Source organism: Mercenaria mercenaria, chromosome 8, assembly GCF_021730395.1.
Source record: "Mercenaria mercenaria strain notata chromosome 8, MADL_Memer_1, whole genome shotgun sequence".
Taxonomy (NCBI): Eukaryota; Metazoa; Mollusca; class Bivalvia; order Venerida; family Veneridae; genus Mercenaria; species Mercenaria mercenaria.
In genome coordinates this window covers 30,975,459-30,992,737 of record NC_069368.1, presented here as the reverse complement: position 1 = coordinate 30,992,737, position 17,279 = coordinate 30,975,459, and the positions used below count along the sequence as shown (strand labels likewise).

General features: G+C 36.8%; 1 protein-coding gene across 1 annotated transcript; it reads left to right on the top strand.

Annotated features, from left to right (window-relative positions):
* Positions 1 to 1,945: 1,945 nt before the first annotated feature.
* LOC123546201 (uncharacterized) lies at positions 1,946 to 2,656 on the top strand. Its single transcript, XM_045332395.2, has one exon. It carries the CDS (start codon positions 1,946 to 1,948, stop codon positions 2,654 to 2,656), a length of 711 nt encoding a protein of 236 aa, XP_045188330.2.
* The last annotated feature ends 14,623 nt before the right edge of the window (positions 2,657 to 17,279 follow it).

The following is a 17,279-nucleotide window of genomic DNA, read 5'->3' as shown; positions in this document are numbered from 1 at the left end:
CGGACCTCTCTAACCGTTACTTCATGAATTTAAAATGTTACTAAAATTTCCAGGGTCCAAAATATCTTTTAGATTCTGTAAGTCTAAAGTGCCTGGTCAATAACTCTGTCATCAATTAATAGATTTTCAAATAACATGGCACAAATGTCCCCAATAAAAGATAAAGTTTCGCGCGCAAGACCCAGAACCCCTAGTCCGAAGGTCTAGGTCACACTTGGAAGTCAATCGTTAACAGGGTCAGTTTGTTGTCAGGTCCATAACTCTGCTATCCATCGATGGAGTTGAAAAAAAAAATCTTGTACAAGTGCTCTCTCTCTCTCTCTCTCTCTCTCTCTCTCTCTCTCTCATTATACATACTAATACTTACACATTAACAGTGAAAATAAAGCTGCATACTAAGTTTTTGAAAACAATTTTGTTCGGTACATATATATTTATTCAATAATACTGAAGGGAAATCACTACTTTGAACATTTCGTATCTAACCGTTCTGTTTACATTGTGTACTAATCATTCCACCATACGGGGAAATCTGCCTTATGTGCCAACTGTTTTAAGCAACAGATTACCACAAGTAGTCAATCAGCTAGCTTCTGGGTTTCCTTTTTGGTTCTAATTTCAACTGTACCTTTTTCGGCCGGCTGCTTAATACAGGTTTGACTGTATCGGTATTGTAATAAGATATTACAAACTCCATAAAAGCAGCGAGTGAAAATGGCATGAGCCGCGCCATGAGAAAACCAACATAGTGGCTTTGCGACCAGCATCCGCGCAGTCTGGTCAGGATCCATGCTGTTCGCTAACAGTTTCTCCAATTCCAATAGGCTTTAAAAGCGAACAGCATGGAGCCTGACCAGACTGCGTGGATGCGCAGGCTGGTCTGGATCCATGCTGGTCGCTAACAGTTTCTCCAATTCCAGTAGGCTTTAAAAGCGAACAGCATGGAGCCTGACCAGACTGCGCGGATGCGCAGGCTGGTCTGGATCCATGCTGGTCGCAAAGCCACTATGTTGGTTTTCTCATAGCATGGCTCACATTATTCCACTTCATTACGAAAAAAAATGTTACACATCTTAATAAAACATCGTTTAAAAATAACGTTCTCTTGAAATTCAGGAGAGTTAAATGCGTTCTGTTTAAGAAGCAAATCATATAAAGAGATTATGTCCCTTTAATAACATTAAAACACAGCCGCAGTTAGGGCACTGTGCCTCTATTACATCAAGGTTAATGTTTAGCATAAGCTTTTAGATACACCAAAAAACATCATCAAACTGGTATTACAGTTTCATTGACTGCTGTAACTGCTAGCAGTAGTAGCAGTTAACCGCTCTATCTGCAAGCAATAGTAGCAGTTAACTGCTGTATTTACTGGCAGTAATAGCAGTCAACCGCTGTATCTGTTAACTGATAGCAGAAGTAGCAGATTAACCGCAGTATATCAGGCATAAGACCACAGTTATTTTTACTATATGTTATATACAGGCACTGGACACTATTGCAATTTTGCATGCATTCCCCACACCCCCGCTTCCCTCCCCAACCCCCCCCCCCCCCCCCCCCCCCCCCTCATAAAAATACCTGAACTCAACAAAACTATTCAAGAGAAAAAATTCCAGTCATAATAAACATGGGGTTGACCGGCACTTTTTCCACAACTTTGAACCAAATCACATGCGTATGAAGAATACTCTCTAGAAGGCCGCAAACAGACAAAACAGGCCCTATCAAAAAGTCATGTTATGCACATTCTGACATTCTCATTCTGTCAAATTGTACATGTACCTACTATTTCATATCTCATCTATTAAATTATGCCACTTATTGCAGGTCTTTCACACAAAAATTCACCAATATTCACCATCAAACAGAGGAACTATTTCCAAGTAACCAATTCCAAGGGCAAATAATTGGGATCTTGTGCCATGTGCTATCTGCTGGAAGTATGAGCAGTTTACCGTTGTATCTACTATCTGCTGGCAGCTGCTGTACCTGCTATCTGCTGACAGTAGTAGCAGTAAACCACTGTATCTGCTATCTTGTGGCATTAGTAGCAGTAAACCGCCCTCTCTGCTATCTACCGGCAGTAGTAACATTAAACCGCTGTATCTGCTATCTACTGGCAGTAGTAGCAGTTAACCGCCCTCTCTGCTATCTGCTGGCAGTAGTATCAGTTAACCGCTGTATCTGCTATCTGCTGGCAGTAGTAGCATTAAACCGCTGTATCGGCTATCTTCTGTCAGTAGTAGCATTAAACCGCTGTATCTGCTATCTTCTGGCAGTAGTAGCAGTTAACCGCTGTATCTGCTATCCGCTGGCAGTAGTAGCAGTAAACCGCCCTCTCTGCTATCTGCTGGCAGTAGTAGCATTAAACCGCTGTATCGGCTATCTACTGGCAGTAGTAGCAGTTAACCGCCCTCTCTGCTATCTGCTGGCAGTAGTAGCAGTTAACCGCTGTATCTGCTATCTGCTGGCAGTAGTAGCAGTTAACCGCCCTCTCTGCTATCTACTGGCAGTAGTAGCAGTTAACCGCCCTCTCTGCTATCTGCTGGCAGTAGTAGCAGTTAACCGCCGTATCTGCTATCTGCTGGCAGAAGTAGCAGTTAACCGCCGTATCTGCTATCTAACCGCCCTCCCTGCTATCTGCTGGCAGTAGTAGCAGTTAACCGCCGTATCTGCTATCTACTGGCAGTAGTAGCAGTTTACCGCCGTATCTGCTATCTACTGGCAGTAGTAGCAGTTAACCGCTGTATCTGCAATCTGCTGGCAGTAGTAGCATTCTGCTATCCGCTGGCAGTAGTAGCAGTTAACCACCGTATCTGCTATCTGCTGGCAGTAGTAGCAGTTAACCGCCGTATCTGCTATCTGCTGGCAGTAGTAGCAGTTAACCGCCGTATCTGCTATCTGCTGGCAGTAGTAGCAGTTAACTGGCAGTAGTAGCAGTAAACCGCCGTATCTGCTATCTACTGGCAGTAGTAGCAGTTAACCGCCGTATCTGCTATCCGCTGGCAGTAGTAGCAGTAAACCGTTGTATCTGCTATCTACTGGCAGTAGTATCAGTTAACCGTTGTATCTGCTATCCGCTGGCAGTAGTAGCAGTAAACCGCCGTATCTGCTATCCGCTGGCAGTAGTATCAGTTAACCGCCGTATCTGCTATCTACTGGCAGTAGTAGCAGTAAACCGCTGTATCTGCTATCTACTGGCAGTAGTAGCAGTTAACCGCCGTATCTGCTATCTACTGGCAGTAGTAGCAGTTAACCGCTGTATCTGCTATCTACTGGCAGTAGTAGCAGTAAACCGTATCTGCTGTATTCTGCCAGTAGTAGCAGTAAACCACCGTATCTGCTATCTACTGGCAGTAGTAGCAGTTAACCGCTGTATCTGCTATCTACTGGCAGTAGTAGCAGTAAACCGTATCTGCTATATTCTGCCAGTAGTAGCAGTAAACCACCGTATCTGCTATCTACTGGCAGTAGTAGCAGTTAACCGCTGTATCTGCTATCTACTGGCAGTACAGTTTGTACTTTTTGCCCAAATCTCAGAGAATTTCTCTACTTTCCCCTAATCCATGCATGTAATTTTATGATCATTTAATGGAAATTAGTTAATTAAAAGCTTTTTATTCAGTCAAGGTGCAAATTGATATGATCAGTGGTAATGCCCCACCTAACCATGGTCTAAGAAACCACTGCATGGCTATCCTATCTGCAGAAATAAGACTGACCAGATACATGATTTTATAATTTATCTATTCGCTGGTTAAAAGATTCCAACAATAATACACTTCTGTTTTCCATCTGTCTAAACCAAATGCATGAAAAATACCTGAATTTAACAGTTCTTGATTTTGTTTTATTCTTTATGAACACAGCACTGTTTTTAAAAGTAATCATAAAATCATAAATTTATCTGTAGGCAGCATAAAGTTACTGGAATTATAGCTGTAGTAAATATAAAAAGTTTTCATGGATAAAAAGCGTTGAATGCATGGTATAAAGTTTTATGGTACATTCAACTTCATTTGCAGGAACTCGGCCTGCTATACTCTTGACCTATGGTCCTGATAAAACCTCTATCTTCATACGGTATACAATTAATGTGATTGTTTTTGAATAAGCAGAAAACTGTAATTCATAGCATTTCCATACTTTCTTTAGACAATTGCTTAGTAAGATATGCAGTACATCATGTTTCTCTAGTAAGTCTTACCTAATTATATTTGAAATTCAGTTGGTTCGAACTACCTATGGCTCGAATAAATTTGAGGATTTCTTTTTTTTTTTCGAGTAGTGAGTTTTGAGTTAGAAAAAGTGAGTTTCGAGTTAGAAAAGTGAGTTTTGAGTTAGAAAAGTGAGTTTCGAGTAAAATTTTAAACTCACCCCTGTGGGTTGGAAACCTTGCTTGTGGTTCAGAACTCTCGGGTGAGGAAGCCATCTAGCTGGATGGTTATGCTTGAAACAATACATGGAGAGGCACCTGGGATCTTCTTTTAGTACCATGCATGTTGGGGCACCTGGAGTCTTCCTTTAGAACCATGTATGGAGGGGCACTCAGGGTCTTCCTTTAGTACCATGCATGGAGTGGCACCTGGAGTCTTCCTTTAGTACCATGCATGGAGGGGTACCTGGGGTCTTCCTCTGGAACCATGGATGGAAAGGCACCTAGGGACTTCCTTTAGTACCATGCATGGTGGGGCACCTAGGGTCTTCCGTTAGTACCATGCATGGAAGGGCACCTGGGGTCTTCCTCTAATACCATGCATGGAGGGACACCTCGGGTCTTCCTTTAGTACCATGCATGGAGGGGCACCTGGGGTCTTCCTTTAGTACCATGCATGGTGGGGCACCTGGGGTCTCTCTTTAGTACCATTCATGGAGGGGCACCTGGGGTCTTCCTCTGGTACCATGCATGGAGGGGCATCTGAGGTCTTTCTCTAGTACCATGCATGGAGGGGCTCCTGGTGTTTTCATCTTGTACCATGCATGGAGGGACACCTGGATTCTTCCTCTAGAACCAGAATGGCTGGAAAATCATCAAATGACACATTTTCGTGTCAGTGTTATGTTTAACAAAACACACACAAAATATGTAACTGTCCAATGAAAACCTTAATGCATGAATATTTGATCAACACCCGTAAGAAAATTCACCTACCTTCCAATGAAAATTTAACAGTGACTTAATGTTAATGAACATTTAATGGAGACCAAATGCAAGTGGTATTAGAAAACTTATTTTTCCTTGAAAAGATCAAATACCCAAAAATTTTATGCAGCTTCTTCAAGCCACGTCCTTTAACAAGTGCATGTACTTATTTCACATCTGCCAAATAAGTAGCGTATCTATTGTGAAATTGGCGAATTCACCCAGATTTTCCCCTTTTCAATAAAAACATGCTACATGTAGTATCAAAATTTACTAAGAATGTGAAACCCCTTATCTAACGCATTGTTTTATAAGAAGATTTATAACATTTTCTACATGTTCACAAGCACATACAGTAATTGTGGTCTAAACTGAAGTAAAACTCTTAAAAGGAAACGTTGAAAAATTAAACAAATTCCTTGAAAAACAGTACAAACTATTATCTGATGAATTGTTCTTCCACCGCTATAAACCATTTATCTACCTGGTACTAACAACATACCGGTAATTATTGGTTTTTAACCGATATTGCGCTAAGTTTAGTGATTTGAGTATTACTTTCTTTTCTTTAAAACAATGCAAAAAAGTACTTACATATCTTAAAGATAATTATCTCTAAGTGAACTGATTATATAAGGCAATTAATTTGGATGGCATCTACTTAGTGTTACGATCATTCTGTTAACTATGTATCAATAACAAGAGCCGCCAGAGGACATCAACGCTTCATTCTACAGCTTTGTCAATTGAATAAATATAAAAGTCGAAAAAGGGGCTTAATTTTATGAAAATGCAAAGTAGAAGTATGAAAACTGTGAATTGCATGTCAGATCATCACAATGAACAAGTGTATGAAATTTCAATCCATTCCCATTAGCAAGTACTGATAAGCCAGCTTAATTACACCCAAAAACTTAACCAAAAATTGCAGTGTTAAAAGAGGGACATCATTTTGTAAACAAGAGGGTTATGATGACCCTATATCGCTAATTAGGATTTCTGTTTTTCGAGTAGTGAGTTTCGAGTTAAAAATGTGAGTTTCGAGTTAAAAAAAAGTGAGTTTCGAGTTTAATATAGTGAGTTTCGAGTTAAATTTAAAAAAGTGAATTTCGAGTCAAAAAAGTGAGTTTCGAGTTTAAAAAGTGAGTTAAGGGAAGATATGGGAACCACAAACTGTGGTTTGAAATTAAATGGTACAGCCTAAAATACATAGTTTGACTGGTATGTGTTCTAAATCCAGTTAGACATCAGATTTTTCTGTCATTTCTCTTTTTTATGTTATGTTACGTTTGTGTATTTTTTGGATATTTTGTTTGTTGGTTAGAACACGACAGATACACCATGTTCATTTATATTACGTTTTAGCAATGAATTATAGAAGATAATAGGTAAGGGTAGATTTCTTGGAAGCACAGCACAAACACAGCCTCAAAGCCACGCATTTGCAAAGTAAGCCCACAACAACAAAAGAAGCTGTAACGGAAAAATATTACAGACAGGTTGCTTCAAAACTCCAACAAGTATAAAATGCTTAATAAGTTTAAGTAAAGTCTACAATATATATATATAAAATAAATATTTTTTCAACACGAATATCATTTAGTGCTGGTTTTTGACGCATTTACACTTTTGACACATCAGCATATACCGTCATACTAGTATTTTACGCGGATGCCAAGCATGTTCAAGCTAATAGAACTGTTTTGAAGCACTAGTAAGACATTATTACATCATCTATCAAAGCAAATCTTTTAACCCTTACACTGCTAAATTTCTATAATGAACTTGTCCATCTTTCAATTAGAGCAGTACCATTAACTGTTAAATGGGATGTTTACCAAAAATATACTGGCTGAATGGCGAAATGTGCTGATCATGATTAGACAGCACGAATATGCAGGCTGATCATGATCTACACTAGTTGCAAAGACAGAATTAATCGTGTCCAGCCTGGTACATGGCCGAGCAAGTTGGAGCACTTGAACAAAGTTGGACTGTACTATATTTCGAAACAGCAACATCTAAATTAAAGATACATGTTTTTTTCTTCAAAACCATGTAAACTACATAAATGATGTGAATCATAAGGATATTTTTTCTTATTTTTAACAGAATTCGCTCATCTGACTTTGACTGTTTGACCTTATCTGCGTAAGACACTTAGATCATAAATGGTTAGATCTGTAGGTTAGTGCCTTTAACACTTTTTCAATAAATGAGCCTGAAACACTGTTAAAACTAAATCGCTTTCTCAAAGGGACTGGACTCCAGATTTTGGCTAAAAATGATTTTCTTTTAAAACTGAAGGTTTTGTCATATTACGACTTTTATAACATGAATGTTTATTTCCATTTTTTTAAAAAAAAAGTCCACATGATGCTCTATGCATTTAATCTTGGTCATGCAGTTTAATTAGGAAATAGAATACGGAAATTCATGTACTACTGAATAGTATTCTTTATAATATTATTTTCAGATGATATAGAATATCAAACTCGGGGCTCAATTAGAAAATACAAAATGCTTAAGATATATGATAATTTTACTTGACGTTTTCATTTGCCATAATTGTAAACAAACACATCTTTTTGAAATAAATTTCACAATATTGAATTATAAATAACACAGACTTCCTTTTGTAATAGATTCAAGCTATAACAATACATGTACAGAACAAAATGATCCAGATACAAATACACCACAATAAATCACTGTAACAGTTGTGATTACCTGTCGTCTCATAACTCTACAGGGGCCAGGCATTTTACTGCTATAGTGATAAGGTTAATTGCTTCACAAGTACCTTGTAGTTTCTACTAGGAAAACTGGGTAAAAAGAACATACTGAGTAGAAGCAGTTAATCGCTATATCTGCTATCTTCTGCAGAAGCGGTGGAGAAATATGGCCGGCAGACTACATTTATGCTGTCATCGGTAAATTCTCGTCTGACTGAAAACAACCAGTGAGACAGGAGCCCACATGTATACTTTTCCAGCCACAAACACCAGCTCAGTGCAATTCTTTGTCATTAATGTAAACACTTCTGTACAGTTTGACGAGGGACTGCCGTTATTATAGAATTCCCATCAAAAATTGTAAAATCTTGTACAAAGCGACCCCTGAGCACCTTTGCACCAAATCGTAAGTACGGCACTGTCAAATAACAACTATTTCTTAATCGGTGAATTTTTAGTACAGGCATATGAAATAATCGACCAAAAATGATTCATTCCAACGCAATGTGTGGTGGGTACAATTGCAACGCATGACTGTGTATCTTGTTTCTTTAATGTTCGTTATGGACTTTTAACTAATAAGTAAACAAAAATTTCCCGGGATTTTGATAAGGGTAGGTCCATGAAGTCACCTTGACATTAGACAACAGTAGAAACTGAATGTTTAGTAATAATATACTATTGATTTGCAGTTCCGTTCTGTTGAATACATAAACGAAAAGTAAGCTTTATTTTGAACCATAATTATGTGACTAAATTTATTGCCAAATAATAACGCCATGTTCTTTCGTACCAAATACACCTCAATTATAATTAATCATATGAACGCATGTAGGTTTTCGTCATCTTCATTTTTTCTTATTATATACAAAATATCAACTGACAATATCGTTTGTTTGATTAAATGCTGAGCACCTACGACTTTTACATTATATAACAGACCAACTTATCTAATCAATGTAATGTACAAATTGATAGGGTTTCCGCTGGCCCTAATTTGTTTTGGCCACAAAATATCGAAGTCGGTGACGCATTGGAGTCGGGGCGGGGGAGTATTCTCCAACACACTGCACGTGCTGCAACCATTTGTCAATTTTATAGCATTTTTCATCTTTTTTAACATATTTTTGGATTTTCCTAGCTGTAATTTCTCTTCAGTTGTTATAATAAGAATAACTGAAATGAGTTGTTTCTTTGTCGTCCTCTTAGCACTAGATTAATGAGTTAAAGGTCTTTTATGTTTGACTGGCGTTGTGACAGTTTTCCAGTTTTCAGAGGAGAATGAAGTTTTTGTCTTTTATTCGTTGTATCATTACTTTCTGCTTGTCTGTTGTTAGTTGTTTGTACTCTGTTTGTCCGTTTATTTTCAATGTAAAACTTAGCCTTGAAATCGCGAAGATAAACATTACTGAAGATAAGGCCATGAATGTGGCCTCTAGGGTGTTAACAAGCTTTTCCTTTGATTTGACCTGGTGACCTAGCTTTTGACACCACATGACCCAGTTTCGAACTTGACCTACAGATTATTAAGATAAACATTACATGCAAGTTTGAATCAAATCAAAGGATAAATGGAACCTCATATGGTATATAGGACCAGAATAGACAATTTTCCCCTTTTAGGGGTAGTATCACTTTTATCATGTTCATAAGGTAGACAACACATTTTGGCTCTTTCAGAGATTAAAATTTATTGCAAAATGTGGTCTCTACTGTGTTCACAAAAGAAATGACGGACAGACGACGGACGGACGACAGACAAAGGGCGACCACATAATCTCATCTTGAAACTACATAAAATAACTGAACTTTTTCCTTGACACTTTGAAATCCTGTGGTAAACGTCTCAAAATAAAAGGATATTGTAGAAGAAGGGGTAAATCAGCCTACTGTCTTACAAAAGTCTGAACTCCTATAACGCAGCTGCTCAATGGCATTTTATAATTGTATTAATCAATACTGTCACTTGATATTTTGTATTTACGGATGTGCAAATCAATATTATATTTATTCTAAACTTTCAGTTTCTGTTACTGCCTAATGTCAAAGTGATTTCATGGCCCTAATCCAATCAAAATCCCGGGAAAAGTGTTGTATAGTTAAGTTAAAAGTCCTTTACAAGCATTTAAGAAACAAGATACACCGTAAGCGTCGTAATTGTACCCACCGCACACTGCGTTTAAATCATTTTTGGTCGATTATTTTGTATGCCTGCAATAAAAATTCACCGATTACGGAGAAATAGTTGTTGCTTGATAGTGTCATACTTACGTTTTGATGCAGACGTGCTCAGGGGTCGCTTTGTACAAGAGTTTACCATTTTTGATGGGAATTCTAAAAAAAAACGGTAGTCCCTCGTCAAACTGTACAGAAGTTTTTACATTAATGACAAAGAATTGCACTGGACAAGTGTTTGTGGCTGGAAGAGTAAACATGTGGGCTCCTGTCTCACTGGTTGAAAAACTCATTAGAAAAAGTGCCGATGACAGCGTGAATGTAGTCAGCCGGCCATATTTCTCAATCGCTTCTGCGACGAATGCTCCATCGCCACAGCGTTGGAACCACCGCTTCTGCGAAAGCTATGACCAGTGTGATATGCTATTCTGCCATTTATACAATTTATCAATATACTATATCGAACTAGCTATGCATTAAATACATATTTGTTTCTACAAATGTACAACATTAAGAAGGAGCTTCTCAAGAATAACATCAAAACTGACTCTCCAATGTAAACGAAAGGAGCGGTGGTCTACTGGTTAAAGTCTTTAAATACTTTCAATATTGTGGAATTATTATTATTTGTGGGGAAATACTAGTACCAGAAATGTGCTCCATAGGGTCTTAATCTGGGTTATATAAATCGACGGGGGTTGACATCAGTAAACTGTTCATATCTTTAAAACTGCATATTTCTTAATGAAACATTGTAAAACATTTTAATTTTGATCTTGTTTGAAAATACCACTGTAAAATTGGAAAATATGTTATCAATTATTATTTCAGAATAATAATATAGAACCACCGACCTTCCGTAAGCCAGTTGTATGGCTTCCTTACATGAAGAATTCAACGCCCCGAGTGAGGCTCGAACCCGATGAGGGGCAAGTGATTTGAAGTCAGCGACCTTAACCACTCGGTCACGGAGGCCCCTTCAGAGACCACCAATTCAAAAAAAAACTGGAAACTTACTGGGAATGGAGTAAGTGTAAACCGGAAATAAGGTAACGTCTCTGCGTTCTGATTGGTCAGTCATGTTAACAAACAAACCCAAGAAGTAATTTTTCTTTCAAAATTGAGATTTTTACTGCATTTACAGCATCGACAAAATTTAAAAGATTTTATGTGTATTTAAAAAAGTTTTATCAACCACACTACAATTTGCGATCACCAGTCGTATAATGCTTTGCAATTAAATGTACAAACAAAATTGATAAAATAGGCACCGATCACAAAAGACCTAAAGGGTTCTTAAAAGGCGGCATTTGCCGGGCGATGATCGGCGGGGCGACATTTGGCGGGCGACGTTCGGCGGAGCACCATGGCGATGTTTGTCAGCGACAGAACGGCACAAAAATTGTACTTTTGTACATTTGTAGAGCAAAAAAAAAAATGTATCGAATAAACATCAGAATAAGTGGCCTCTTGAATGAAAGTGTTTATGTCTGTTTCATAAAGCACGTTTATGTCCTGGTTAAGCTACATCAACGAAATCAAATATAAGCAAACATGTATGTTTACTTGTATGTTCTGGTCTAACACGACGAGATTTATTTTTCCATTAAAACATAGAAGACCAGAAGAACTTTTTTTGTTATTATACAACAAAGTCACAGTTTGTACATATCAGTTATTACGTCATAGCGTCAAACGTCACAGTTTGTACATAACAGTTATTACGTCATAGCGTCAAACGTCACAGTTTGTACATAACAGTTATTACGTCATAGCGTCAAACGTCACAGTTTGTACATAACAGTTATTACGTCATAGCGTTAAACGTCATAGCTGCGCGCTGGAAAATAGATAATACCAACAGGCAATTACTTGGTGGATTTCGTCAAGGATACAGATAATAACCCTTGAAGTCATGTTAAATGATTTATCTAAAAAAAAGTGATTTTCTCTAGAATAAAATCTTTATTTATCTTAACATTGATTTTTTCAACGACCACACACTGTTGGGCATATATTGTTTCTCAGTTTGATGATCACAACAAACTCTACCAATAATTTTCCGGAAGAATTTATTCTTCCTTTCGTTGCGAGCATCTTGTTTCATTTTAGTTCAAGTACAGTGATGTCATACCACTTGCACACTTACATGTTACATGAAATAGTCTGTATTTACTGTAGTGTCTATAGCTTTTTGTTTTAGCTCACCTAAACTTTTTGTCCATCGTCCATCGTCCTGCGTCTACATTTTACTTTAAAACTCATTCTTCTCTGAAACTAATACTCAAAGTTTCACCAAATTTGGTCAGTAGCATCCTGGCGTAAACCTGTATAAAATTTGTTCAAGTGGTTCACCTTGGACTCTTTTCTTTTCGGGGCCACCTGAGCTAAAATAGAAGACAAAACCTTAAAACGACTTTCTCTCATGATTTGATTGATGGTTCTTTTTCAAACTTTATCTGTAGCATCATTATAATATCTTCTCTTGTGGGGGGCACATGGCCCCCATTTAGTGGCAACTAGAGCTAAAAATAGAAATACTGTTAAACAACATTTTCTCATGAACGGCATGGTGGATCTTCATCAAACTTAGTCTGTAGCATCATTATAATGTTCTCTCCCAAGTTTATTCAAATGGTGGCAGTCGGCTCCTTTTAGGGACATAAGGGCTAAAAACTCAAAACCATCTACCCTTAGGTACTATTATCTTTTATATCATGAACCGCCAAATGCAACTTCATCAACCTTGTTTTGTAGTTTTATTATTATAAGGTCTTCTCCAAAACTGTTCAAGTGGGGGTACTTGGCCCTTTTTAGGGCCCGCCAGACCTAAAAATATAATTATTCTTAAACGATTTTTTCTCACAAACCGCATGATGGCTCTTCATCCAACTTGGTCTGTAATTTCATTTTAATGTAAGTTAATCCCCAAAATATGTTCAAACTGGAACAGTCGGCCCCTTTAAGTGGCACTACGGCTTAAAAACAAAACTTTTAATCAAATTATCATGAACCGCTGAAGGAATCCTCATCAAACTTGATATATAACATTGTTATATTAAGTTCCTCTCATCATTTTTTCAAATGGAGTGATTAACCCTTTTAGGGGTTAGTAGAACTAAAATTCGGAACACCTTGAAATGACTTCTTCTCATGAACCGCATGATGACTCGTCATCAAACTTTGTCTGTTGCATCATTTTAATGTCAACCCCAACCTTTTCTCCCAAATGCAGAATCTTGGCTCGTTTTAGAGACCACTAGAGAGCTAAAAACGGTAATGCCAAAAAATGACCATTTTCTCATGACCCGCTTGATAGATCGTCAACAAACTTTATTTGTAGCATCACCGTAAGATCCTCAACCAACCTCATTCCGTCGGCGGCTCTTGGCTTTTTGTAGGAACAGCTAGAGGTAAAATTAGACATATCTATAAACAATTTCTTCCCATAAACTGCTCGATGGATCTTCGTTTAACTTGGTCGGTAGCATCATTATAAGGTTTTCTACCAAAGTTGTTCAATGGGGGCTCTAATAATGGTCTCTTTTAGGGACCACTATAGCTAAAAATAGAGATACCTTACAATGACTTCTTTTCAAGAACAACTTGGTGGATCTTCATCAAACTTGGTTTGATGTCTGCTTCTTTAAGGGGCCGCAAAAGCTGAAAATGAAAAAAAAAATCAAGTCACATCATCTAATGAAACTGTACTTGGTCAGTAGCGTCATTGCAAGGTACTCCCCCAAAACCTGTTCAAACGGGAGAGCTTAACACCTTTTAGGTGCCGCTACAGCAAATAACGGGGAAAAACTGTCAATAACCTCTGGGTGGATCTTTATCAAACTTGATCTGCAGCGTCATTATAAGGTTATCTCCCAGTTTGTTTTTTTTTAATTGTTCTGCTTGGTCCTTTAAGGGACACCAGAGCTAAGATTAGAAATAAAGTTCAATACTATAGTAACTTCTTTTCTTGAAGTCTGTTTTAATGGCAATGCAAGTTTGGACTGTCTCAGCAAAAAATTAAAAAAAAAAACAACAACTTTTAATTACTTTTATTTTAATGACTTGTTAAAGGATGTTCAACAAACTTGGTCAGAGGCAAGGTCAGATTATCAAGGTCCTCTTCAGACCAGAGACTTAGACCCATTTGGGCTTCTTGTTTACATTAATAATACCACCGTTGTCATTTGCACGGCCTATCACAATAACTGTTATGTTAGAGCTGAAGTAAAGTACGCCGAGACCATTGTTTTTATGAGTAAATTTTTTTTTATCTTCTTGTAGAAAAAGAATACATTATTTTATCAGTATTGACTCCGCTTCAAAGATCTTTTACTTGAAACATTTTGCAATTTTTGCCTCCTCCTTTTCGGTTACTTTGATGGCATTGTGGTCTTCTATCGTATTCCAAAGAACACCGTCATCTGATCCGATGGTACTTGCTTTATCTCCTTGAAATATCTTGAAGAAACTGTCAAATTATAGATAAATGCATTCACTATTTACCTTGTTGAAAATACAGACATAAGATTGGAATATCTGCAGCATATAGAGATACCAGATAGTTGCAAAGTATACAAATCTTTTATACATATACGTGCTCAATAACACCTTTGCTACAACATATGAAATTTGGAATGTATCTATATTTATTTTACGCTGTGCATTTTCTGGAATTTTCTGAGCCCTTCATTTTTTTTTATTATTTTTTTTTATTTTTTTTTTTTTTTTTTTATTTTTTTTTTTTTTTTTTTGAAAACAAATTTATATTTGATGATAGTCTAACATATTTGAGCCGCGCCATGAGAAAACCAACATAGTGGGTTTGCGACCAGCATGGATCCAGACCAGCCTGCGCATCCGCGCAGGCTGGTCTGGATCCATACTGGTCGCAAAGCCACTATGTTGGTTTTCCCATGGCGCGGCTCATTTGTTTCCTGATGACTTCTTATTTCGTACGATCAAACAATACTTGTAAATTGTCAGCAGTAATAAAACACAATTTCTCTCCTGGAATTGAACATTTGAATTTAAAGAGAAGTTTTGTTTGTATTATATAAATTATAGATTTTGAGGTAGACTACAGTGTTGGAAACATATCCAAAGGAGTTCATAATTTTTGGAATAAATAACAGCTTTCAGCATAATAATGAAGTATAAAAACGAAAACATTATATGCAAATGAATTAAAACAATATCAGACGCAATTTAATTTTTCTATGTACCGTCTCTAGTGAAAAAAAGAAATGATGTGCGAGCACCCTTTCTCTCATCAGTTATCCATAAACAAGGAAACCATTTGACTTTCTTTTTTTTCTCTTATTTAGTTATACATCTCTAGAAAACTTGTCTATTAAGACTATATACCAGAATGTTTTCAATAAAATGTAAGCTGAAAAATGCAGTTAAATTAAGTAGTAGGGTAATGTTAAACCTATACTTTTTCCCCATTTTATTTCTCAAAAATATCTATTATTTAACATAAAATACAAACAAACGTAATCAATTATGAGAAAACCCCAAATAAACGTGTTTCCACTATCTCGGAATGGACTTTCCGTCAATTTACAACGTAAGTTATGGAGAAAAAAAGGTTTAATTTTAAGTTCAAGCTGCAAATAAGTCCCCTTTGATCCTTTATTAATTTGTTTTCTTCTCATTGTCTGAAAGTTTTATTTTGCGTTACCGCCGAAGAGTTTAGATTTGTGTAGGTTGCGTTTTTGAAACCTACTAGTCCTATTGGCTCCCTGAAATTATTTTCTTCATTCTATGAAAAACCTAAGAGTGTGTCAAGTTTAAGTTTTTGTTCCGAAAATAACCAGAGACTTTAGACAATAGATAAGGAAGGTTGTGGCTGTGGTATCCACTTCGTTGTTATCGACGTATTCTGTACTACAATTAAAAACAATGGAAAATTTCCTAAGTATAATTGTAATTTTATCTTCCGGATAATGCTATGTCAAATAGATTTCCTTGAATCATTTTATAATAATATGAGCCGCGCCGTGAGAAAATCAACATAATGGGTTTGCGACCAGTATGGATCCGGACAGTCTGGTCAGGATCCATGCTGTCCGCTAATGGTTTCTCTAATTGCAATAGGCTTTGAAAGCGAACAGCATGGATCCTGACAAAACTGCGCGGATGCGCATGCTGGTCTGGATCCATGCTGGTCGCAAACCCACTATGTTGTTTTCATGGCGCGGCTCATATAAAACTGAAAACTATTAAGAAATTATCTGGTTTCACGTAAAAGAATACCAAAACTTCATTTCAATATCTGGAGGAAAATAAAACATTAATATCGCTCTTTACTTTTATAAATTCCCTCTCATTGAACATTAAGTATTGTTTCGTACTAAACAAAAGCTTAATAAGTAGTGCGTTATAACCGTGCAGGAAAAATTATAATGAGGCTGACGTTTCTTTTAAGTACCTGAAATAAGTGATTTCATAGGTGTAGATGAGAGGGAATTTCTTTAAATTTATCACCCAAAGAGTCATAGTGGTTTTTTATAATGCGGCTGCTACATTTTTGTTATGAACACAAAATATATTAATTTCTGTTTTTCCCCCTATTTTTGATCTTACTTGGCAAACGGCTGAATATTTGAAGCATAGAAGAAATGTAGCGTCAACATTAAATCGCCTTATTAAATGTATGCACGTATTTAGTGTATCATAGCTTTTTTCTTACCTTCCTTTATGCCTCTTGTTGTAAACAGCATACGCTAAAATTTTCTTACCAGATAATTATACACATTGAATGAATGAAATAGACACTATCGTTAAATATTGCTATTAGTGTGTTTATTTGTAAGGTTATTTCATGCTTATATTGTTTGTTGCCATGCATTGCTAGTATTTACCATTGTTTATCATTTATGTCTATATGCAGTATCATGCATTCGACTAATAAAGTTTCTGTTCTGTTTTGTTTTGTTCATTTGGACTACTTCATTTTCTCTTCTCAAATTATGAAATTAAAAGGATTTTGTATGGAACTTTAAGTATTAGAGCAGTCTAATATCAGACATCTTTATTTAATCTAGATTAAGACATTCACGATTTGCTAAAACCTATTTCCAAGGTTCTAATATTAAAAAAAAAGAACAATGTTTTACAGGATACAGACCTATGTCCCATTTTTGCCGTAAACATGGCTATTTAATGCAGTACAATATAGATTTTCTTCAATACAACACGCCTGATAATGTGTGATA

What these genes read in the sequence shown, in the direction of transcription:
- LOC123546201 (XM_045332395.2), top strand. Translation starts at nt 1,946, where the DNA reads ATGAGCAGTTTACCGTTGTATCTACTATCTGCTGGCAGCTGCTGTACC.